The sequence below is a fragment of the Oncorhynchus mykiss genome, chromosome 28, assembly GCF_013265735.2.
Source record: "Oncorhynchus mykiss isolate Arlee chromosome 28, USDA_OmykA_1.1, whole genome shotgun sequence".
In the NCBI taxonomy this organism is placed as follows: domain Eukaryota; kingdom Metazoa; phylum Chordata; class Actinopteri; order Salmoniformes; family Salmonidae; genus Oncorhynchus; species Oncorhynchus mykiss.
Genome location: NC_048592.1, coordinates 10,985,549 through 11,008,146, shown reverse-complemented (window position 1 = coordinate 11,008,146; position 22,598 = coordinate 10,985,549). Strand labels below are relative to the sequence as shown.

Here is a 22,598-nt window from a genome sequence, read left to right as displayed (position 1 = left end):
CTGTGATGTCACACTCCTGAAAAATGGTATTTGTTGTGTTGCGGTCATAAACAAGTCAGGACATCAACCAGTCATGACATAAACCAGTCATGACATCAACCAGTCATGACATCAACCAGTCATGACATCAACCAGTCATGACATCAACCAGTCATGACATCAACCAGTCATGACATAAACCATTCATGACATCAACCATTCATGACATCAACCAGTCATGACATAAACCAGTCATGACATCAACCAGTCATGACATCAACCAGTCATGACATAAACCAGTCATGTCAGAAAAGGAGAGATGTCCTGCAATGTGACTATGATTAGGCCTATATAATAAAACCATTAGGAACACCTGCTCTTTCCATGACACAGACTGACCAGGTGAATCCAGGTGAAAGCTATGATCCCTTATTGATGTCACTTGTTAAATCCACTTCGATCAGTGTGGATGAAGGGGAGGAGACAGGTCAAAGAAGGAATTTTAAGACTTGAACCATTGTGACGGATTGTGTATGTGTGCCATTCAGAGCTTGAATGGCACACTTACACATGGCACACATACACATTAAGTGCCTTTGAACGGAGTATGGTAGTAGGTGCCAGGCGCAGCGGTTTGTGTCAAGAACTGCAACGCTGCTGGGGCTTTCACGCTCAACAGTTTCCCGTGTGTATCAATAATGGTCAACCACCCAAAGGACATCCAGCCAACTTGACACAACTGTGGAAAGCATTGGAGTCAACATGGGCCAGCGTCCCTATGGAACGCTTTCAACACCTTGTAGAGTCTATGTCCCGACGAACTGAGGCTGTTCTGAGGGCCAAAGGGGGTGCAACTCAATATCAGGAAGGTGTTCCTAATGTTTTGTACATTCAGTGTGTGTGACTATGACCATTCAACTCTCAATCTCAATGAAAGTCAGGCAGATCTCTGTGTTGTCTCTCGTTTGTCTTTTACAAGGGAGTCAATAGAAATCCCAGTGTGCTCTACTTTGAAGTTTATTTTTAATCTCTGCCATCCTATGACATCACAGGTTTTGTAGTTCTGTGGGTTCCGAGGCACAGCCGGAAGGGGGAGGGGGGGCTACAGGGAGGAGTCAAACCACTATGTGACCAGTGTTTTTCAAACCTCCATTGCCATGTGGATTTGCATCGTGACGACCCCCGCTCCCCATGCCAGGTCCTGCGCCCTGCTCCACCTCGTCCTCGGGGTCCATCTGCTCGCTCTTCTTCTTGACGTAGCGCTCGTACAGCACCATGACCACCCCGATGGCCCACGCCGACACCGTGCCCGCCGCGAAGATGACGAAGCCGATGGCGATGAAGAACAGGTAGTCCCACGATCCCAGGCCCTGGTGGCACCGCGACCGCAGCTGCAGCCCCAGCTCACCCAAACGCTGCCCCCGCAGGTCAGGAGGACCACCGCACACCGTCTGGCCCTCGTCTGGAAGAGAGAACACAGCACAGGTGGGGGTTAATGACATTACTTACGTAAGTCATACTGGAACTTGCATTGGTGACACAGCAGTAAAAGCCTATCACTAGCTGTAATGATTAGAGGTTTTCTTCGGCATGTCACCTGACCAGTAAAAACTCTGGGTCCTAGTCATAGGCTACACTAGTGCAGACTGTTTTTCCTGGTCAGGTCACATGACCAGGAAAGAGTGCGGGCCCTAGTAGTCATTGCAATTAGTACTGAGCCCATACAGTATTACCAAAACAAGAACAACTAATTGACACCATTATTATGATCAATTCCCTAACCCTAACTTGAGCACAACTCTTAGGACTAGGCCTGCCAAGGTTAAGACAACAGTAGTAGTTGGTTTTTCTCTATAAAAGCTGATGTGGGAAATACTCTAAGTCAGACGCATTAGTCAGCACACTGCGTACACATAATAATGATGAACATGTTCTTTGAAGTGTTGCCAGTGTTGGTGAGCGCGTAGGTTACCCACCCAGGGAAGGTGATATCAATATTATAATTCATCAAATCGAGATCTCTGGCCTGTTGAATAATTCACACACATTACATGATATAGTTTTACATAACATTCATGAGAGATGGATAACACACACACACACACACACACTCCCACTCCCACTCCCACCAGAAATATCTTTACATTTGCAGCTATAATAAAAACTACCATGTAAGAAAACAGTACCTGCTAAATCATTTTCTATTGCTAGATATTGCTCCACTGTTGGACATAGAAGCATGAAGCATTTCGCTGCCCCTGCGACAGCATCTGCAAAACTGTGTGCGCGACCAATAAACGTTGATTTGTTTCCCTTGTCAGAAAATAACCGAACAGGAGTGACAGCCCGCTATTGGTGTGTTGTCACGTCGATATTACATCACACCAAGTTCAATGCATTTGAATAATTCAAGTGCATTTCAGCCCCTCTGGATTTCACTGGGTATATTCTCTTGTCTTTTGCGTCTGACTGGTATGGTAGTTAGCATGGCTTTTCATCTTCTAAGCTGCCTGGCACCAACAGGCTCCTAGTTGGATCATGACTAAGCCCCTCACTCACTCAGAATTTGTGAATCTCAATAGAAAAAGGGGATGTTTGTTTTGAATTTCAGAACAGGGAACTGCTATTCTGTAGCTTCAAACACCTGACTGACAGGTGACACCTATTGTACGGGGGGGGGGGGGGGGGGGGGGGAGAGGAAATGTGTTTTGGGATGCAAATAGTTTGATTTAGTACGTTGGTCTAATAACAGATGCTATCGATCTAATGATGCTAATACTGTGTGTGTGGCTGCCTGGATATCATCTAAAAGTCCCCGTTTGTTAGGGGTAATATTTCGGAAGAAGAAAAAAGCCTGGAATGTGCTTGCAATACTCATAGTGTTGGAGAATTTCAAAGGGCACGCTTTAATATGCTTTTGTGTTCGCAGCTTTTTGTGTTGGGGGGGGGATCTCTCTCGGGATGAGATCAAACGACTTTAGCTTTTTCTGGCTGACTGGCTGGCTCGCTGGCTCTGCTCTGTTCTGTATTCTGTGTTTCATGCCAGCAGACTTTGTTCGGCCTTATTTAGCCCAACAGAACCTGTGCAGGCAGGCTTTGTCCATACATTGTGCATGTACAGTATGGACTTTTTGAGGAAATGGAGACATACAGTATGTTGTGCTAGTTTCACTTTAGAGACATTTCAAATCCTTAAGTACAAATCTGAATGGAGCTACAGACAATGATATGTACTGAAACAGAATAGCACAAGGGAAGGGCCATAATATTTCCGATTTACATCAAATGAATATTTAAGTGTTCCATTGTGGAAATCCACACCATATATTCTTGATTTGCCTTAGCCTACACCACAACTGAACCTTTGCTCTCCGTCTTTGATTGTTTAATTAAAGGCAGGGCAGATGCATGACCCAGTAAATAAGGGGGTACATAACTACCCATGGAGTTAGGGATAAGGGATAACAACAGAGACAGGCCGAGATTTCCTGTTGCCTCCAAAGACATTCCATTTTGTCTTCAGATGCCCTGAGAGTTTAGAAACAAATATAGCAGCACAGATGTGTGACACGCACAGCACTACACGTGGAACTGTCCTCTGACCTAGCTAGCCTCAGACCTCCTGACACCACTACAGTAGCACTCCTTTCAATAATACAACACGCTACCCTCCTCTTCCCAGTGAACATGAAGTACTCCTTCCACTTCCTCTACTTAGCTAGAGTTCATTCTCTCCCCAAGGCATGGAAGCCCCCGGGCCACACTCTCACCCCCCTTTGTGGCCGACATCAAAGGAGAGGCTTCCTCTCCCCGTCCCGTCCGCACACAACGCTATTCCTAGCGTCTCTCCGTATATAACTACTAACTACAGGCAGTATGCTAATCTTCGGGAGGCGAGACAGCAGTGGAGAATCTGTTAGTTGCTTCTGTGAGTTTTTCTTCCCTTCTTCCTTCTATCAATGCATTATTTCTAAGCTGCAGAGAGAACGACAGGCGGTGCCTCTCAGAACAGGTGAGATCCAGACGGCTGATGGTGACGATCAAAAACACAGCATCTCTATACACCTTCTGTCCTTCTGCTTTATACCCCCCCCCCCCCCCCCCCCCCGGAGCGAGTCCCCTGTGTGCGTGTGCATGTGTGTGTTCTCCCTTTCTGGGAGCTGTGACTGGAAGGGACTCCGCTCCAAATGAAAGCAGACAAAGGAAATAAGCAGCAAGTAGAAGAGCTCTTACAGGACTAGTTTAGGATTCTACCTGAGCTGCAGAGGAGAGGAAGACGAGCTGGTCTGTGTGCGCATTTGATGAGGGATGCCTGTTAGTAAGTGTATCATGGTGTGACAGGCTCTTGCTCAGCGAGATGCACTATAAATACAGTTGAAGTCGGAAGTTTACATACACTTAGGTTGGAGTCATTAAAACTCGTTTTTTTTAACCACTCCACAAATTTCTTGTTAAGAAACTATAGTTTTGGGAAGTCGGTTAGGACATCTACTTTGTGCATGACACAAGTCATTTTTCCAACAATTGTTTACAGACAGATTATTTCACTTATAATTCACTGTATCACAATTCCAATGGGTCAGAAGTTTACATAGCCTAAGTTTACTGTGCCTTTAAACAGCTTGATAAATTCCAGAAATGTATGTCATGGCTTTAGAAGTTTCTGATAGGCAAATTGACATCAATTGAGTCAATTGGAGGTGTACCTGTGGATGTATTTCAAGGCCTACCTTCAAACTCAGTGCCTCTTTGCTTGACATCAAGGGGGGGGAAAAAAAATCAGCCAAGACCTTAGAAAAATAATTGTAGACCTCCACAAGTCTGGGTCATCCTTGGGAGCAATTTCCAAACGCTTGAAGGTACCACGTTCATCTGTACAAACAATAGTACGCAAGTATAAACATCATGGGACCACGCAGCTGTCATAACGCTCTGGAAGGAGACTGACTGGTGCTGACTGGTGCACTTCACAAAATAGATGGCTTATGAGAAAGGAAAATGATGTGGATATATTGAAGCAACATCTAAAGACATCAGTCAGGAAGTTAAAGCTTGGTCGCAAATGGGTCTTCCAAATGGACAATGACCCCAAGCATACTTCCAAAGTTGTGGCAAAATGGCTTAAGGACAACAAAGTCTAGGTATTGGAGTGGCCATTACCAAGCCCTGACCTCAATCCTATAGAAAATGTGTGGGCAGAACTGAAAAAGCATGTGCAAGCAAGGAGGCCTACAAACCTGACTCAGTTACACCAGCTCTGTCAGGAGGAATGGGCCAAAATTCACCCAACTTATTTTGGGAAGCTTGTGGAGGGCTACCCGAAAGGTTTGACCCAAGTTAAACAATTTAAAGGCAATGCTACCAAATACTATTGAGCGTATGTAAACTTCTGACCCACTGGGAATGTGATGAAAGAAATAAAAGCTAAAATAAATAATTATCTCTACTATTATTCTGACATTTCACATTCTTAAAATAAAGTGGTGATCTTAACTGACCTAAGACAGAGCATTTTTACTAGGACTAAATGTCAGGAATTGTGAAAAACTGAGTTTAAATGTATTTGGCTAAGGTGTATGTAAACTTCCGACTTCAACTGTAGCTACCCTTTTAAGTATTGCTACATCCCAAAAAAGCAGGGAATACCACTCCAAACTGAACAAAGCCTAAATCTGATGTACAGTACATTAGCCTGTCAAGATACAAGAATACAACAGAAAAAGAATAAATTCTTATTCAAAACAAATGTTGTTGCATAGTGTAACCGACTGGATTTGAACCCAAGTCTATCACGCACAACAAGACTGTTAGTCCACTGAGCTAAAGGCCTAAGGCACTAACTGAAGTGTTCAAGTCTAAGGCAAGGTTACTGATCACATGAGTGTGGTTCCATGAGGCACGTTCGTTACATATAGGCATATACACGGAGTATACCAAACATTAAGACCACTTCATAATATTGAGTTGCACCTCCCGCCCCCCTTTTGCCCTCAGAACAGCCTCAACTGGATGGGGCATGGACTCTACAAGGTTTCGAAAGTGTTCCACAGGGATGCTGGCCTGTGTTGACTCCAATGCTTTCCACAGTTGTGTCAAGTTGGCTGGATGTCATTTGGGTGGTGGACCCTTCTTGATACACACAGGAAACTGTTGAGTGTGGAAAACCCCAGCAGCGTTGCAGTTCTTGAAACAAACCGGTGCGCCTGGCATCTACTACCATACCCCGTTCAAAGGCACTTAAACATTTTTGTCTTAACCATTCACCTGCTGAATGGCACACATACACAATCCACGTCTCAATTGTCTCTAGGCTTAAAAATCCTTCTTTAACCTGTATACATCCCCTTCATCTACACTGATTGAAGTGGATTGAACAAGTGATATCAATAAGGGATCGTAGCTTTCTCCTGGATTCATCTGGTCAGTCTGTGTCATGGAAAGAGGTGTTGTTCATGTTTTGTATACTCAGTGTAGTTTGTTGATTGAAGTGTTTCCGGTTGGTGGGGCATGTGCAGGTGGACCCAGGCGGAGATTCACTGGTCATTTCACGTCTAGACACTGTGGGTTTTGGGATTAGGCCTTAATTGCATGTTATTTGATTGTCTACAATTGCTGTTTCAAAACGTATCCTAGGCCCCGTGATGCAGGCAACCGCGCATGAAATGTATGCAGTAAAGGAATACAGGTAACTGCCAAAATAAAGGAAACACCAACATAAAGTGTCTCATTAGGGGGTTGGTCCACCACGAGCCAGAACAGCTTCCATGTGCATTGGCATAGATTCTACAAGTGTCTGCAAACTCTACTGGAGGGATGAGACACCTTTCTTCCCCGGGAAATTCCATCATTTGGTGTTTTGTTGATGGTGGTGGAAAATGCTGTCTCAGGCATCGCTCCAGAATCTCCCACAAGTGTTAAATTGGGTTGAGATCTGGTGACTGAGACACACACACACTTTAAATGCTCATTTGAGACCCCTCTTTCAAACTCACTGAGATCTATTTTTTTTAGCCATGGTAGCCAAAATAATGTGCAACTGGGCATTTTTATACATGACCCTAAGCTTTATAAGTGTATTAAATGTCTTAATGTTGAGGTGTAGCAGACCTCATTCATGAACTCATAATGAAACACGTATTGAGGAGATCCAGAATGCACTTTGTGCACCAAACAAGATCAGGCTTAGAGTCCTGAAGAAGAACCCACTGAAGAACCTGAGATTTTCCCATAAATCAGCAGCTTACTTCTAAACTGCTGAGACCAGGACAGATGGTGCCTCTCAAAACAGGTGAAATCCAGACGGCTGATAGTGACGATCAAAGGGACTGAGCTCATAGATTAAAACACAGCATGTGGTTGTGAAAGTGAAGTGCTTTCAGTGAGCATTTCAGGAGTATGAACACCCTAAAACAAGTAAATAAGTAAATCAAATAAATGATGAGAGAATAGTCAGATTAACTGATAATGGACACAGACATGGTGGTGTAGCAGGAAGATTGGCTTGCTGTGAACTAAGAGGTTGTGAGCTCAAATCCCAGGAAAGGACAAGTTGAAAAAGTATGACTGTATAAATGAACATGCACAATGTCAGTGTTGGTCAAATACGTAACCACAAAGAATAGATCAAATGTCATAGTTACATATTCTCTCTGGATGTGCATACAGTTTTACCTTGAAACTTGAATCCCTCAACGTGGATCCAAAGACAGAGGTCTTCATTGTCGCAGTCACAGCTCCAGGGGTTCCCGCTGAGGCCGACAGAGCGCAGGGTGGGCAGCCCGATGAGAGAGCTGATGTTGAGCACCGTCAGGTTGTTTCTACTAACGTCCAGCACCTGCAGCGCAGAGTTCTCCGCGAAACTGTCTGGGTGAATGTCCGACAGGCCGGGGTTGTCCGTCATCCTCAGCATCACGAGGCTGGACAGTGGCCCGAACGTCCTGTCCTCTATCCGCGTCAAGGTGTTGAAGGACAAATCCAGGTAAGCAAGTTTCCGCAGGTTACCGAATGTGGACTCCGAAATCTCCGTCAGTGAATTGTTGCTACAGTCCAGATACACCAAGTCCGACAGGTAGTTGAGCTGAAGAGGCGGTAGCTCAATGATGCGGTTGTTGGAGATGATGAGCTGCCTCGTGGAGAGTGGCATGTCGGTGGGGAAGGTGGTGAGGTGCTGCCCGGCGCACTGGACCACCAGCTGGTCATCGCACACGCAGCGTGCCGGGCATCCCGCCGTCAGAGCCGGGGACGGGGCCACCCCCATGACGAGGATCAGCAGAATGATGAGCCGCAAGGATTGCTCGCTGGGCTGCGGGGCAAGACCCATGACACCGCCAAGGGCTTCATCAATTCCGTTTGAACAAACCACCCACTGGGGACAGACGTCAGTTCAACGTCTAGTTTTGATTTACATTTGTTTGGTAATTGAAATCCACAAAAAAGTTACCATGTCATTCGATTAAGGTTAAAAGTAGGATGAAAAAAATACGAAATCCCCTTATGTTGATGACTTTTGGCAAATCCAATCAGTTTTCCACGTTGATTCAAAGTCATCACATATAATTTTATGGTTGAAATGACATGGAAACAACGTTGATTCAACCAGTTTTTGCCCAGTGGGCACGCCGTCGCATTCTTCATTGATAGCATATGTCCTCTGACAGTTATCAGTTAATGTTAATGCTATTAACCAGGCCTATTTAAAATTATCCAATTATAGTTACCTGATATTGAGGTTTGTTGTTGGCCACTTGTCCTCGCAAGTTGTCATTGTAGTTCATTCCGAGAGTCGCCTCACGTTTGGGTTTTCGCGCGTATTCATTATCGTGGGCATGCGGGACTCAAGACGCCCGACCTCTCCACTCAGTTCCAATTCTCTGGTATTCGATTTGGTCGATTAGAACATTTTTCCTCCAGTATCAATCATTTTTTGCGTAACAACTGCCATTTGAACTCACTATGCAGGAGAGTTCATTGGCGCGTCGTAGTCAAGTGTTATAATGGTATTTTGGTCTCCTGCAAGTGTGGTGGAGTGACTGCCTTCTCTGAAACTGAGCCACGAATGAGAAGGTGGGCGATTTGGTGTGCTCACTGCTCACGCGTTGCATTGAGTGTGTGGAGAGAGAGAGGAGCTCAAGGAAGCATAAACAACTGGAGTCAAGCTGTCACAAAAACTAGAAGAGGTTACCTAATTCTACCAATGTACCCAAAGCGTTCTAGAAATAGAATGCCTAAGTTGTAGCCAATTGTGATACTATAATGACCCAACATAATACTCCATTTATCTCAGTTTAATAATAATAATAATTCATTTACATTTGTAAAGCGCTTTTCTCAAATCCCAGGTTCAACAAGAAAAATAGGGTTCTGGGGGTAACTAGCCCTTCTAAGCGCAATGTCTAATTGCTGACACAAAAAAGCAACATTTGGAGAAAAAAATGGTATGTGGATGAAGGTCATTCTCAGGTGACTAAACCATAAAGGGAAATAAATGGTTGACATGAAATGTTGTTTTTAGAAAAGGGGCGTTTTTTAAAGTACTGGGGTAACTATAACCCCCCATGGGGTAAATTGCATAGGGTTCAAGATTATGGCATAGGGTTCAAATCCATTTAATCTGTTTTATTTAGAAATTCTTTAGTAAGTCATACTTAAAAGCTAAGTCTATTTGTCTTATTTTAATTATTTAAATAAAATATGGGTGGAAATGGTGTTGCACATGTCACCATTAATATCGCAAAATGAGGAGATTTGATGTAAAGTCCCTCTTTTTAACTCACCTGCACATTCATTGTCTTTGTTGTTCCTTTTCTATACAATCAATTATGTACAATTCCACTAAATATTATTTGAGTAATGCAACATTTTAAATCCCAGCGGTCTTCAAAATGACATTCAGAAGCAAAAGGCTTTCAATAGTTGTTTATAATTGGGCTCCTGAGTGGCACTGCATCTCCATGCTAAAGGTGTCCCTACAGACACACTGGTTCGAATCCAGGCTGTATAACAACTGGCCGTGATTGGGAGGCGCACAATTGGCCCAACGTCGTCCGGGGTAGGCCGTCATTGTAAATAATAATTTGTTCTTAACTGACTTGCCTAGTTAAATAAAGGAAGAAAAAAAAGTCTTAATTGGAATGGAATATAACATTTAATAACAATGACTTAACTAATTAATTCAGTGTAACATTGATGTGGCAACTCTCTTATGCTCTGCTATTGCACAATTCTAATGTGTAAATACGTCACAAATAAAACCATCCCCAGTAAAATTGGGGCCCACCTCCACTGCTCACACCTAATCTAGTCCCCACCTGAGAGAAGCCAATTGAAAAGCTCTTTCTTAAAAACGTAGCTAGCTATCAAGCTATATGACATACAATGCTGTGTAAAATAGCTAAAAGGCTATAAAATAACATTAACTGTAAAGCTATCAGTCACTAGTGGAAACATGTACAACTGCAATTAAGTTACGTTATCTTTTTCATGTATTTTACCTCAGACAATCTGGTAAAAGGTTGCTAGCTAGCCCTCCTAGCAGTTTATGCTAGCTAGCTAGCTGGCTAGCATTTACTGCTAGTGAAGTTGCTAGCTAGCAACCAAGCATTAACTAGCACTAACGGTGCCAGTCATTGTCGAAATGACAAATAGAAACATTCATAACCATAAAGGGGTAGCTAGCCCCCAGGGTCCTAGTAGGGGGGTGAGTTTCCCACAAAACACTCATGCAACATATTGCTACTTTACTCAAAAAGTATCTACATTTTTTCTGTCTAAACAAGTGGATTATTTATCTTAAGGCTTTCATACTTGTATATTTAATATATATATAGATCTAACTTCATTGGCATATATCTACAACTTAAACAAATAAAAATACATCAACTTACTACAAAATCGTTTTGTTGAAAGATGTGCTAACATAATTGCAAAAGGGTTTTCTAATAATCAATTAGCCTTTTGAAATGATACACTTGGATTAGCTAACACAGCGTGCCATTGGAACACAGGAGTGATGGTTGCTGATAATGGGCATCTGTGTGCCTATGTAGATATTCCATTAAAAATCAGCTGTTTCCAGCTATAATAGTCATTTACAACATTAACAATGTCTACACTGTATTTCTGATCAAGTTGATGTTATTTTAATGGACTAAACATGTGTTTTTCTTTCAAAAACAAGGACATTTCTAAGTGACCCCAAACTTTTGAACGGTAGTGTGTGTCCCTGCTTCAAAAAGAACAAAGAGGCATCAAAAATATTAGTGCATTTATTCACACTTCTCATAAGGGGATAGTCACAATCCTTTCAAGACCAGTCTCAAAGCTTCTGCCATTCAGAAAGTGTACTTTGGCTGCTGTTTACGTTTACTGAGAATATAGTGCCATCTAGTGTGGAAGTATTGTTAAATCACTACTTCTTGTAAAACAGGATTCCATTCCCTTTGATCAACAGATAGAATGCAAATTGAATGTATGCATTCAGTTGTTTACATTTTATATTGAGAATAATTAAAGAATACAATTAGGAATTAGAATACTAAAATGGACATGAAAGGTCTTATTACAGTATAACATGTCAGCATTTTGGTCAGAGACTTGGTCACCCATGGTCACCCAGTGGTGTGATGAGGTATTGTGTAAAACAAAGAATTTTAAGATGATCTGCACAGTAAGCTATGATGATTAGCTAGATTCGTAGCCAGTTTAAGTGGAAAGATTCCAATAATTTTTCTAATTAACTGCCAATATGGCAACATTCCATATAAACAATGGAGTCAATCAGTACCAGTCAAAAGTTTGGACACACCTAGTCATTCAAGGGTTCTTTATTTGTACTATTTTCTACATTGTAGAAAATGAAATAACACACATAGAATCGTGTAGTAACCAAAAAAGTGTTAAACAAATTGATGACAGCTTTGCACACTCTTTGCATTCTCTCAACCAGCTTCATGAGGAATGTTTTTCCAACAGTCTTGAATGAGTTCCCACATATGCTGAGAACTATGAGAACACTATGCAGTCCAACTCATCTCAAACCATCTCAATTGGGTTGAGGTCGGGTGATTGTGGAGGCCAGGTCATCTGAGGCAGCACTCCATCACTCTTTCTTGGTAGCCCTTACATAGCCCTTACACAGCCTGGAGGTGTTGGATCATTGTCCTGTTGAAAAACAAATGATAGTCCAACTAAGCGCAAACCAGATGGGATGGCTTATCGCTGCAGAATGCTGTGGAAGCCATGCTGGTTAAGTGTGCCTTGAATTCTAAATAAATCACAGACAGTGTCCCCAGCAAAGCACACCCACACCATCACACCTCCTCCTCCATGCTTCACAGTGGGAACCACACATGCAGAGATCATCTGTTCACCTACTACGCATCTCAAAAAGACAGTGGTTGGAACCAAATATCTCAAATTTGGACTGACCAAAGGACACATTTCCACCGGTCTAATATCCATTGCTCGTGTTTCTTGGCCCCAGTAAGTCTCTTCTTCTTATTGGTGTCCTTTAGTAGTGTTTTTTTTGCAGCAATTCGACCATGAAGGCCTGATTCACACAGTCTCCCCTGAACAGTTGATGTTGAAATGTGTCTGTTACTTGAACACTGTGAAGGATTTATTTGGGCTTCAGTTTCTGAGGCTGGTAATGAACGTATCTTCTGCAGCAGAGGTAACTCTGGGTCTTCCATTACTGTGGCGGTCCTCATGAGAGCCAGTTTCATCATAGCGCTTGATGGTTTTTGCGACTGCACTTGAAGAAACTTCAAAAGTTCTTGAAATTTTCCAGACTGACTGACCTTCATGTTTTAAAGTAATAATGGACTTTTACCAAATAGGGCTATCTTCTGTATACCACCCCTACCTTGTCACAACACAACTGATGGCTCAAACGCATTAAGAAGGAAATCAATTCCACAAATTAACTTAACAAGGCACACTACCTCATGAAGCTGGTTGAGAGAATGCCAAGGGTGTGCTTATTTTGAATATAAATATAAAATGTAAAATGTATTTTTATTTGTTTAACACTTTTTTGGTTACTACATGATTCCATATGTGTTTTAATAGTTTTGATGTCCACTATTATTCTACAATGTAGAAATTCATCACCTATGCCTCTACTAACATTTTGACTGATTTGGATTTCTCCATGACCACCACGGCTGTCATTTTCATACTATTCTGGAACGTTGAGGGTTTATGCCAGCCTCTAGTAATTTGATTGGATCTCCATGGTTGTGAGTGAAATATAGCCCTGTTTAATAAATCTTGCTAAAGCGAGGCGTTCCTCTCGGGGAACGCCACCCCCCCCCCGTTCAGCTCAAACCGTGGCGCAGGCAATGCAAAAATATTCTTAGAAATATTTAACCTCCACACATTAACAAGTCCAATACCTCAGATTACTCAGATTTTTTAAATGTTTTACGGCGAAAACACACCACATATTTATATTAGACCACCACCGAAACAAAGACAAGAGGCAGCCATTTTGTCCCAGAAAATATAAAATTATAAAAGCAGAATTAAAAAATAAATCATTCACTAACCTTTTGAAAATCTTCATCAGATGACAGTAATAGGACATGTTACACAGTACATTTATGTTTTTTTCAATAATATGCCATTTATATCCATAAATGTCCATTTACATTGAATTCATGTTCAGAAAATACTCAAAAATGTCCGGAGAAATTATAGATAGTGCCGCAAGATAACATAAATAGACATCATAAACTTTGACTAAATATACATGTTCTACATATAGTTAGAATGACGATGATGTCAAAGTTGCCCCAACTTTCATGATCCCAAAACTAGTTTGGGAGATTGCCTGCCCTGTGAGTTTTGCTATACTTACAGACATAATTCCAACGGTTTTAGAAGCGTTAGAGTGTTTTCTATCCAATAATAATTATTATATGCATATATTAGCAATTTTGGACAGATTTTTTCCCAGTTTACTATGGGCACGCAATTCCTCCAAAGGGGGCAGTATTCTGCCTAGCCCTAACAGGTCTTAAACTCATTAGGAAGTTTCACACTCCCCCACCTATATTATGGTATGGCCCGTGAACTCTACCCCACTACGTTAAAGTGCCACGCCTCTCATGTGTGTTAATTTTGTGACTCATCTATGCAGGAGCATACCAGGAAGGATTACTGACAGGAAGAATACAGACAATTTGCGAACATTATTGAGATCATCATCTACAGGTAAATACTATTTATTTTACAAGTAGTATTCAAGATGATGTGTTGTTGCTGGATATAATGCTGCACTCCTAGTTCTCCATTGGCTTAACCTTATTTTGGGAGATTTTAGCGCACTAAGTTTAACTGCATTTACCCGGTTGAAAATGCGTCAAATGCGCATTTGATGTTTTCCCTGGTAACTTTTATGTACTACACATGCATAGACGATATTTCGAATCAAGCAGCTGGTCTCATATACTACGTAACATAGTAAACGTAAATCTGGGACACTCAATAGTATGATATGTTATGTTTGGTATAGTTACTTAAGGCAAAATATTGGGTGGTTAATCTTTTATGAATGTATGTTTACCCCTGCGTCCAGGTTGAATCAAGGGGTAAAACTTTGGTAAGGGTAAAGGATTTTTAGTAGCCTAGTTACACCATAAACTAGGCTACAAATAGACAGAATAAGTACATTTCATATTTGCATATGCTCCATGGCAGTGGAATAGCTTTCATGTAATGTCCTTTAAAACATAAGGCCTACTAACTAATCTGTTACCTGATTGGATTGAACTTTCAACCAGTATCTTATCTACAGTGAAAGTGGGATAGACCAACTCACCTATAGTAGGCTATGCATTTTCCTCTTGCAGATCAGTGCCAAGATGGTTGTGCTGTCTAAAGAATATGGGTTTGTCGTTCTCACTGGTGTTGCCAGCATAGTCATGATCGGCCACCTCGCCGTGAAAGTTGGCAAAGCCCGCAAGAAGTACCAGATCAAAGTGAGTGACCTGGGACAGCTAAATGGATACGGCTTACCATGTGACTTCCTCTGACCAGGAAACATTTTGGGCTTAAGTTTACAGCCTTAGAGAAGGACCCAGTTTTCCTAACCTCACCAGTAGGCCTACTCTGTGTTTGCTAAGGAAACCTAATCTTCTCTTCTCTGTTGGACAGTACCCTCAGATGTACAGCGATGACCCAGATACCGGAAATATCTTCAATTGCATCCAGCGGGCCCATCAGAACACGTATGTAGTAATACTATAGTATGTACATGTAGTAAGTAGCTGACAGAGTCAGCAGAGAGAACACGAGATGTTTTCACGCACAGAGTTAACATTTCTTGCTGTGATATTAGGTCCACTAATAGTTGTTATTTCTTTACAGCCTGGAGATCTACCCCGTCTTCCTTTTCTGTCTCACCATCGGTGGCCTGCATAGTCCTGTAATTTGACTTCCATTTATTAAATTTACTCTGTTAGATTCACATACTGTGCATGCCAGACTGTACAGCTGATTAGTTAAAGTATATTCGGGAGCACACTCATCTGTGTCTCTGCAAAATGTGATTCCCATTTATTAATCCTTAACACTTGTCTGATGGTCATACCAAGGATTATTTAGCAATTTGATTTGGGATTATAGGACCCATGTAGGTATAAAATAAAACATAAAATACGTTATTTGATGAAACATTGAATTTGGCCTTACTGCTATTGGCCCATAGAAACACATTGAATACAGATTCATACATGTAAAAGCAAATAGTAACAAATTAGTCAAAAGGAAGTTTGTTTTAAAGAGTCTGTCCTATATTTGAGAGAGATAAGAAAGATCAGAAAAGGATGTAAACAGGTTTTCACCTATATTTTTAACACTTATTTTGGGGGCCACTTAACTACTTCCATGTATACTTCCATTAATTATTTTAACTGATACCGGGCTACCTTCAGGGCGTCCTGGAGCAAAACATTAGTGTGTAGCCAAAACTCGGCGGTACCGACTTAAGATGAGTCCCATGACACTTGTGGGCGGCGTAGAGCAAAACGGAGAACACCATTGTGTTCAGGAGTGTCTCCTCTTTCCATAGACTGGTCATATTAGTCAGCAGGCCAAACCTCGGGGCGCTACAGACGTTTTTGCGAGAAGACTGATTTTTGGGATGTTTCATGGTCTGACAAACAAACACCGCTGTAGCTCGGCTACCTTCCACCACAGATGTGGAAGACCACCATTGGCGAATGCGGTGGATTGAGATACAGCCCATGCTTAAACAGACACGTTGATGGAGTTTTTTTATTTATTATACTAACTAAATTTCCTCGGGGGCGCGGACATCGACTTGAGGGGGTTTTAAGGCAATAAGACTTCTGTAGTTTACTAACAGGGAGCCTTGTGTGTTACAGCGCCTAGTCAGTGGTCTTGGAATGACTTGGGTTATAAGCAGGGAGATCTACGCATACGGATACTCCACTGGAGGTAAGACAATAGATATGCTTATGATACAATAGTTGATTAAAACAAAACCATATGGCAGCCATTACTCAAGGGTTTTGTTCTATGTTATCCTTCCAGATCCTAAGAAAAGGATGCGCGGGGCATTCGGGAACATTGCTCTGCTGGGCATGATGCTGATCGTAGCCAACTTTGGCAGAACCCTGTTGGGCTGTGGTGACTGGGTGTGGTCTGGGATGAGACCGGGGATGAGGTTCTCAGCTCCCCTTCCTGCTACCATTCCCCAGTGAGGTACTGCAACCCCATCCGACCCCAATCTAATAGTAGTAGAATGTCTCTTGTGGGCATCCATACATGTGTATGGCATATGTAGAAAGACCGAGTTCAGTAAACGTGGAAACAGACAACCACTGATGTTTGTGCCTCATTCCATGCTACACCACCCCAACTCCTCCCTGACCCACTACTGAACACTGACAGGCCCAGAGAACCTTCTGCGACGAACGACAGAGGCGGCACATGCTTCACCACGTTGATGAACCTATTCTTTGTGAGCGTGATGTTTTAATAAATATATTTGCCAAAACTGTATTCTTAATGAAATAATAATGTATAAAATGACCATAATGACTTTAATGCTGGTATCCATTGCCGTCTGTGAAATGTGTGTTTTAATGCTGGTATCTATGGGCGTGTGGGAGATGTGTGTAGGTGTATTAGGAAAAAGGTTGCCAAGAGGTTAATAATGTGTGTGAGGGATGTGTTTGTCCTCATTGTTCTGAGTTGCATAGTTGTCCAAAGTTCACACACCACCTCTAAGTCTACATGCAGACACAAGAAACACCCTTTTATTACCTTAGCCATTAGGCAATTTATGTCCCTGATTTGTTGAATAGGTTTGGATTAAGGCTGGGGACTGTACTAAGTAACAATACAATAACTCTCTGAACTTGTGAATCCTCATCTGCTGAAGAGTCGAAAGCACACAGCTAAAAGGGTTTCAGTTGTATTATCAAACAAAAGGAACAAGTCCTTAAAACATATTTCTTACAGTTAACTCTGCAACTGTATATCATCCTGTATCACTTTAGGCACTTACAGGTAAATCACAAGTTAAACACTTAAACACTAAATATGATTTGTTGCAGTGCAAGACAAATCACGTCATTTTCAATCTAGATGTAATTTAAAACCTCAGTTCTTAGACATACATTGCTCTGTTTCTGCATTTAGGTATTTCCAATGTACAAATCTAAAGGATAATTTGGTGAGACATAACTATCAACTGAATAGTAAAATATGTAAGTGTACATTTTGCATTCACATTTTGATAATAGTAACATTTTTCATAATTTGTGTTTCACAAAATTCCTTAACCGATCACTTTCACATGAAAGCACCATTGTGCTTCTTAACACCCTGCCTGCTTAACTCAAAAGCCAGCCACACCAACGTGTCAGAGGAAACACCATTCAACTGATGACGAAGTCTACCGGCAGGTGACCAGCCTGCTACAAGGAGCCAAGTAAAGCCCCCCCTGGCCAAACCCTCCCCCAACCCAGACAACGCTGGGCCAATTGTGCACCGCCCTATGGGACTCCTGATTACATCTGGTTGTGATCCAGCCTGGGATCAACCCCAGGTCTGTAGTGATGCCTCTAGCACTGTGATGCAGTGCATTAAACCGCTGCCCTACTCAGGAGGCCTAGATATGGTTTTTAATCAAGTCACCCTTATTGGAGGGGACCCCCTTTCTGTCACTACCCCCTAAAAAATGAACTTCTCTCTGTACGTTGGTTAAATGTTTTTTATTTAGCCTTTATTTAACTCAGCAAGTCAGTTAAGAACAAATTCTTATTTTCAATGACAGCCTAGGAACAGTGGGTTAACTGCCTGTTCAGGGGCAGAACGACATATTTTTACCTTGTTTGCTCGGGGATTCGAGCTTGCAACCTTTCGGTTACTAGTCCAATTCTCTAACCACTAGGCTACCCTGCCTTTTTGGGGTTAAAAATTACAGAATCTTTACCAGTTCTCATGCAAGTAAGACCAATTATGGGTGTTTTTCAAGAAACTCAAGCCCTTGATAAGACAACCCACTAGGCATTCTGGTTTGAAAGAATACTTCACTCATGGGGCGGCAGGTAGCCTAGTGGTTAGAGCGTGGGCCAGTAACTGAAAGTTTGCTAGAGCTAATCCCTTTTCTGACAAGGTAAAAATCTGTCGGTCTGCCCCTGAACAAGGCAGTTAACCCTAGGCCGTCATTGTAAATAAGAATTTGTTCTTAACTGACTTGCCAAGATAAATGTAAAAAAATTTTTTGGCCAGTTCATGGATTAGAATAGTCCCATAACATGGAGACTGGTGAACATTTAAATCACCTAAGGTCCCTCTACAGTAAGCATCTTTCACTCCCTGTCTATTTTCCCTCTATCATGGTCCTTGGCAACATCATCAAATGTGGCATTGTGTTTTCTTCATACATTACCAACTCATTTGGGGACTCGACTTCCACTCATATCCCCTAGAGGGCACTGTGACTGTTTCTATAACACAATAAAGTGGTCTGTGCTGTGTATGACCTGTATAAGGAGGGGGGGGGGGGGGGGGGGTACATTACAAAGAACAAAACAGACCTCTGTGCAGATGAAACATCTGAAAGCTTCAAAGGGAATAATGATGGTGTTGGCCTAATGTCGAAACGGAACCTCTGATGTCCTAATACTGCAACCCCTGATTGGGTATTGAATGCCTTCTAATTGTTAACATAATACAATCAAATTGGAAACTGCTCAGCAGGGGGAATCATAGTGAGACAACATGGTCGCTGGCCGAGGGCCTCCAGTCCAGTCAAAAGCTTTGCCAGGATCCAAAATGGTGGCCGATTGGGTGTCTGCTGTGTAGCTGGGCTAGAAGTAAAGTTGACTGTTGATGATGAGAGGGTTCCGTCATTAGTAGGTGTAAGTGTATCTGGAAAGTGGTGTGCCTTCCATCAAGTCATCCTGGACAGGAAGACAAGACTAGGACGAGTTAATGTTGAAAAGCACTAGATCACTTCAAATTCATCGAAATCATATATCCCACATCAAATGACATGCCATAAAAGACCTGAATCTAACATGTCCAGGAGAGGATGCTCACCATGGGTAGATCCTGCAGCCGGTGGAAGTCAGGGTGATCGGTCTGTTGGCGGAATTTGAGGAAGAGGACAACAGAGACGATGGCTGTGGTGATGATAAAGATAGAGACTAGGCTAGCCAGCAAAGGGTCCAGAGGAGAGTGGAGGTGTGGCCCTTTGTCTGAAACAAAATGTCAAATGCTTTGATTGATTCATTGGCTAATTTGATGCGTCATTTTCTATCTGGATAATCAGTGAATTAGTTGATTGGTTAATTGGTCAATTATCCCCTTACCCTCATCTCCAACGGTGAGCTCTGATGGAACCTCCTGGTGAGGCGGGCCGGCAGGGACATGTACTGGGGCGGAGGTCTTGGTGTGCTCCGTGGTGAGGGTTTGGGTTGGAGCAGGGGTCAGTGCTGGGGTGCTGGGTTGGACAGAGGACTGGATCGGTGTTAAAACATGGGATGGAGGTGGGGTGGTATCTAAAACAGGAGGAGTAGAGGTGGTGAGGTGGCCTCCAGCAGGGACAGGGTATGTTGTGTCCCCTAGGGTAGAGGGCAGTCCTGCAGGGGAGGTGTTCTTTACAGGGGACGAGGAGGAGGAGCTGTCTGAGAGAAAGTCCCAGAGAAATAGAATTACAACAGATACATTGAGTGTGCTAAACATTAAGAACACCTGCTCTTTGCAAGACATAGACTGACCAGGTAAATACAGGTGAAAGCTAAAATCACTTATTGATGTCACATCCACGTCAATCAGTGTAGATGAAGGGGAGGAGACAGGTTAAGGAGGATTTACAAGCCTTGAGACAATTGTGATATGGATTGTGTATGTGTGCCATTTAGAGTTTGAATGGGCAAGACAAAAGATTTAAGTACCTTTGAACGGGAAAAGGTAGTAGGTGCCAGGCGCACCGGTTTGTGTCAAGAACTGCAACGTTGCTGGGTTTTTCACGCTCAACAGTTTCCGGTGTGTATCAAGAAGGGTCTACCACCAAAAGGACATATAGCCAACTTGACAAAACTGTGTGAAGCATTGGAGTCAACAAGGGCCAAGGGCATCCCTGTGGAACGCTTTCGACATCTTGTAGAGTACATGCCTCTACGAATTGAAGCTGTTTTGATGGCAAAAGCAGGTGGGTCGGAACCCAATATTAGGAAGCTGTTCTTAATGTTTTGTACACTATGTATAATAACTGTATTACATAGTATACACATACAGGATCTTTAAGTAAGATACAGAGAAAGGTTCTGCAATGCCAAGCCTTTTTTCATGTACCATCATTCCTGATTCTCCTAAATGAGGCTCGGCTTATTATTTGAAATCAAAAGGAGAGGAATTTGACAAAGAACGCAAGTATGTGAGCACGAGAGAGAGAGTGGGAGAGAGCGAGACTGAAATCTGGATGCTGTTATGTAACATTGTGTGTTTTTTCAGTGTCAGGCAGAAGAGGTGTCAGACACAGAAGACACGCTCAGCATCGACAGAGAGAGTTATATTTGTCCGTCCAGTAAAACGATAGTTCCTACATCACGTTGCCACATCCCACTCTACACCCCTCAACTTTCTGTACCCCTGGTATGCTGCCTGGCGGTGGGTTGGAGCCTGAGGCAAGCTTCTGTGTTTGCAAACAAGCAGCTTTTGCAGAATGCGGCTCTCTATTTTCAGACTGTACACAGTCCACTGGTACCAGCTACCTCTGGGTAACCATGGGGAATATAGGCAGGCTTAAATGTCTCTGATAGAAGTCAAATATCCTTTGGGTTACTGTACCTGTGAGAGTGGCGTTGTCTTGGGTGGCGGTAACGGTGTTGACTGTGTGTGCAGGTGCAGGCAGAGACGTGGTCATCTGATTGGTCAGAGCCATGTAATCCCAGTCACCAGCATCTGTAACAGACTCTGACTGAAGCAGCCTGTCGCCGTCAATAAAAGCTGGTTCGATTGGGGCTCCATTCGCTTGGTCTGGAGAGGTCTGGTTGGCAGGACTTGGCTCTGGCTCCTCCTCATCTTCATTGACCAATGGGAGGACTGGCGATGCAGTGGACACACCCTCATGCTGGAAGGCGCCCGGGGTGACAACAGGGGGCAAAGAAGTGCTTTGACCTGCAAGAAAAGAATGATGAGGTCACTGTAGAAATAGAATGTTCTGGTGTTTCATTTTGTTGTGAATAGATGAAGTAGCTAATAGACATTACAAAAACATGACTGGGAAATAAGTAGGAAAGTCATATCATTAGGCCTACAGCATGTGTTTCCAGGGTAACTGTGTGACACATGCAGCTGTTGAACAGAAGTGAATGTTGTTCTGTGATTAGTGTCAACAACACAATTTGGGATGAGTGATCTCTGGTCAGACATGGTGTTCTACACATAATGCTTGATTATATGTTTGAGAAATTCTAAGAGTATTCCTACTGGCCCATTCGTGTCAATAGAAACTTCCTTCACTATAATAAACTGATAATAACCCGTACTGACACGCAGTCCTAGTGTATAACCAATCAATAAACACTGCCAAATAAAATAGGTAACATTAGGCTACATCTAAATGTAACCTACATTATACAGATTGTCCTACTGTCATCAGAACATACTGCGATGACAAGGTAGACTGAATGTGGAGCACAAAATATCGCTTTGCTCAGCGGGCTGTCTACTCAAAACACATCACACACACCGTTGACACCTAGGCCTACCCTTTGTCTCCGATGAACGGGTAAAGATCACCAAGGCACAAAGCAGTAGATTATTTTCAATATTCATTTCACTTGCTGCTTTCCGTGGATGACTAAACGCTCAACGGCAATAACGCCAGTTATCTTCTTGTTTGCTGGAGCGTGTTCTTTTCTGTTCTTTCCGTTAGATTAGTTGACAGTGAACATCACTGCTAAAAATACATACAGGGGTCTGGCATTGGAGAGAAGGGGTGGGGTTGATATGTGAAGCGCGTCGCGCAATGTCAGTTTCAAATGTTTTGCCCAGCTCCGCCAGGACGACGTCTGTCGATGGAACTCAAAGCCCACAGTGTGTTCTGAATGTGTCACCGTCTCACCGCCATGCCC

At 42.7% G+C, this 22,598-nt stretch overlaps 3 protein-coding genes across 6 annotated transcripts; 1 reads left to right on the top strand and 2 right to left on the bottom strand.

The window, feature by feature from the left end:
• Positions 1 to 781: 781 nt before the first annotated feature.
• On the bottom strand, positions 782 to 9,071 carry LOC110508528 (leucine-rich repeat-containing protein 52-like). Its single transcript, XM_036966982.1, has 2 exons — positions 7,651 to 9,071; positions 782 to 1,441 (listed from the first exon to the last, which is right to left on the bottom strand). Exons 1-2 carry the CDS (start codon positions 8,297 to 8,299, stop codon positions 1,095 to 1,097), a joined length of 996 nt encoding a protein of 331 aa, XP_036822877.1. The 5' UTR covers positions 8,300 to 9,071; the 3' UTR covers positions 782 to 1,094.
• Positions 9,072 to 14,043: 4,972 nt separating this feature from the next.
• Positions 14,044 to 17,052, top strand: LOC110508527 (microsomal glutathione S-transferase 3). Of its 2 annotated transcripts, none has more exons than XM_021589095.2 (6): positions 14,044 to 14,193; positions 14,832 to 14,960; positions 15,136 to 15,209; positions 15,349 to 15,406; positions 16,368 to 16,440; positions 16,537 to 17,052. In XM_021589095.2, the coding sequence occupies exons 2-6, from the start codon at positions 14,844 to 14,846 to the stop codon at positions 16,704 to 16,706; spliced, it is 492 nt and encodes a 163-aa protein (XP_021444770.1). In that variant the 5' UTR covers positions 14,044 to 14,193; positions 14,832 to 14,843; the 3' UTR covers positions 16,707 to 17,052. The 2 variants fall into 2 exon arrangements, with proteins under 2 accessions (XP_021444770.1, XP_021444771.1); XM_021589096.2 differs by having other exon boundaries at positions 14,065 to 14,193; positions 14,810 to 14,960.
• A 357-nt stretch (positions 17,053 to 17,409) lies between these two features.
• Positions 17,410 to 22,595, bottom strand: LOC110508525 (flocculation protein FLO11). Of its 3 annotated transcripts, none has more exons than XM_021589093.2 (5): positions 22,233 to 22,595; positions 21,310 to 21,639; positions 19,830 to 20,018; positions 19,558 to 19,715; positions 17,410 to 19,436 (listed from the first exon to the last, which is right to left on the bottom strand). In XM_021589093.2, exons 1-5 carry the CDS (start codon positions 22,297 to 22,299, stop codon positions 19,368 to 19,370), a joined length of 813 nt encoding a protein of 270 aa, XP_021444768.1. In that variant the 5' UTR covers positions 22,300 to 22,595; the 3' UTR covers positions 17,410 to 19,367. The 3 variants fall into 3 exon arrangements, with proteins under 3 accessions (XP_021444768.1, XP_021444766.1, XP_021444767.1); XM_021589091.2 differs by having other exon boundaries at positions 19,830 to 20,144; positions 22,233 to 22,591; XM_021589092.2 differs by having other exon boundaries at positions 17,410 to 19,418; positions 19,830 to 20,144; positions 22,233 to 22,588.
• Positions 22,596 to 22,598: the final 3 nt, after the last annotated feature.

What these genes read in the sequence shown, in the direction of transcription:
- LOC110508528 (XM_036966982.1), bottom strand. Translation starts at nt 8,299, where the DNA reads ATGGGTCTTGCCCCGCAGCCCAGCGAGCAATCCTTGCGGCTCATCATT. An exon ending in TGAGGGATTCAAGTTTCAAG is followed by an intron (nt 1,442 to 7,650) that starts GTAAAACTGTAT and finishes TCTCTCTTCCAG; the next exon opens with ACGAGGGCCAGACGGTGTGC.
- LOC110508527 (XM_021589095.2), top strand. Translation starts at nt 14,844, where the DNA reads ATGGTTGTGCTGTCTAAAGAATATGGGTTTGTCGTTCTCACTGGTGTT. An exon ending in CAGCGGGCCCATCAGAACAC is followed by an intron (nt 15,210 to 15,348) that starts GTATGTAGTAAT and finishes ATTTCTTTACAG; the next exon opens with CCTGGAGATCTACCCCGTCT. An exon ending in ATACGGATACTCCACTGGAG is followed by an intron (nt 16,441 to 16,536) that starts GTAAGACAATAG and finishes TTATCCTTCCAG; the next exon opens with ATCCTAAGAAAAGGATGCGC.
- LOC110508525 (XM_021589091.2), bottom strand. Translation starts at nt 22,299, where the DNA reads ATGAATATTGAAAATAATCTACTGCTTTGTGCCTTGGTGATCTTTACC. An exon ending in GCTCACCGTTGGAGATGAGG is followed by an intron (nt 19,716 to 19,829) that starts GTAAGGGGATAA and finishes ATTTTGTTTCAG; the next exon opens with ACAAAGGGCCACACCTCCAC. An exon ending in GGCTGCAGGATCTACCCATG is followed by an intron (nt 19,437 to 19,557) that starts GTGAGCATCCTC and finishes AACTCGTCCTAG; the next exon opens with TCTTGTCTTCCTGTCCAGGA.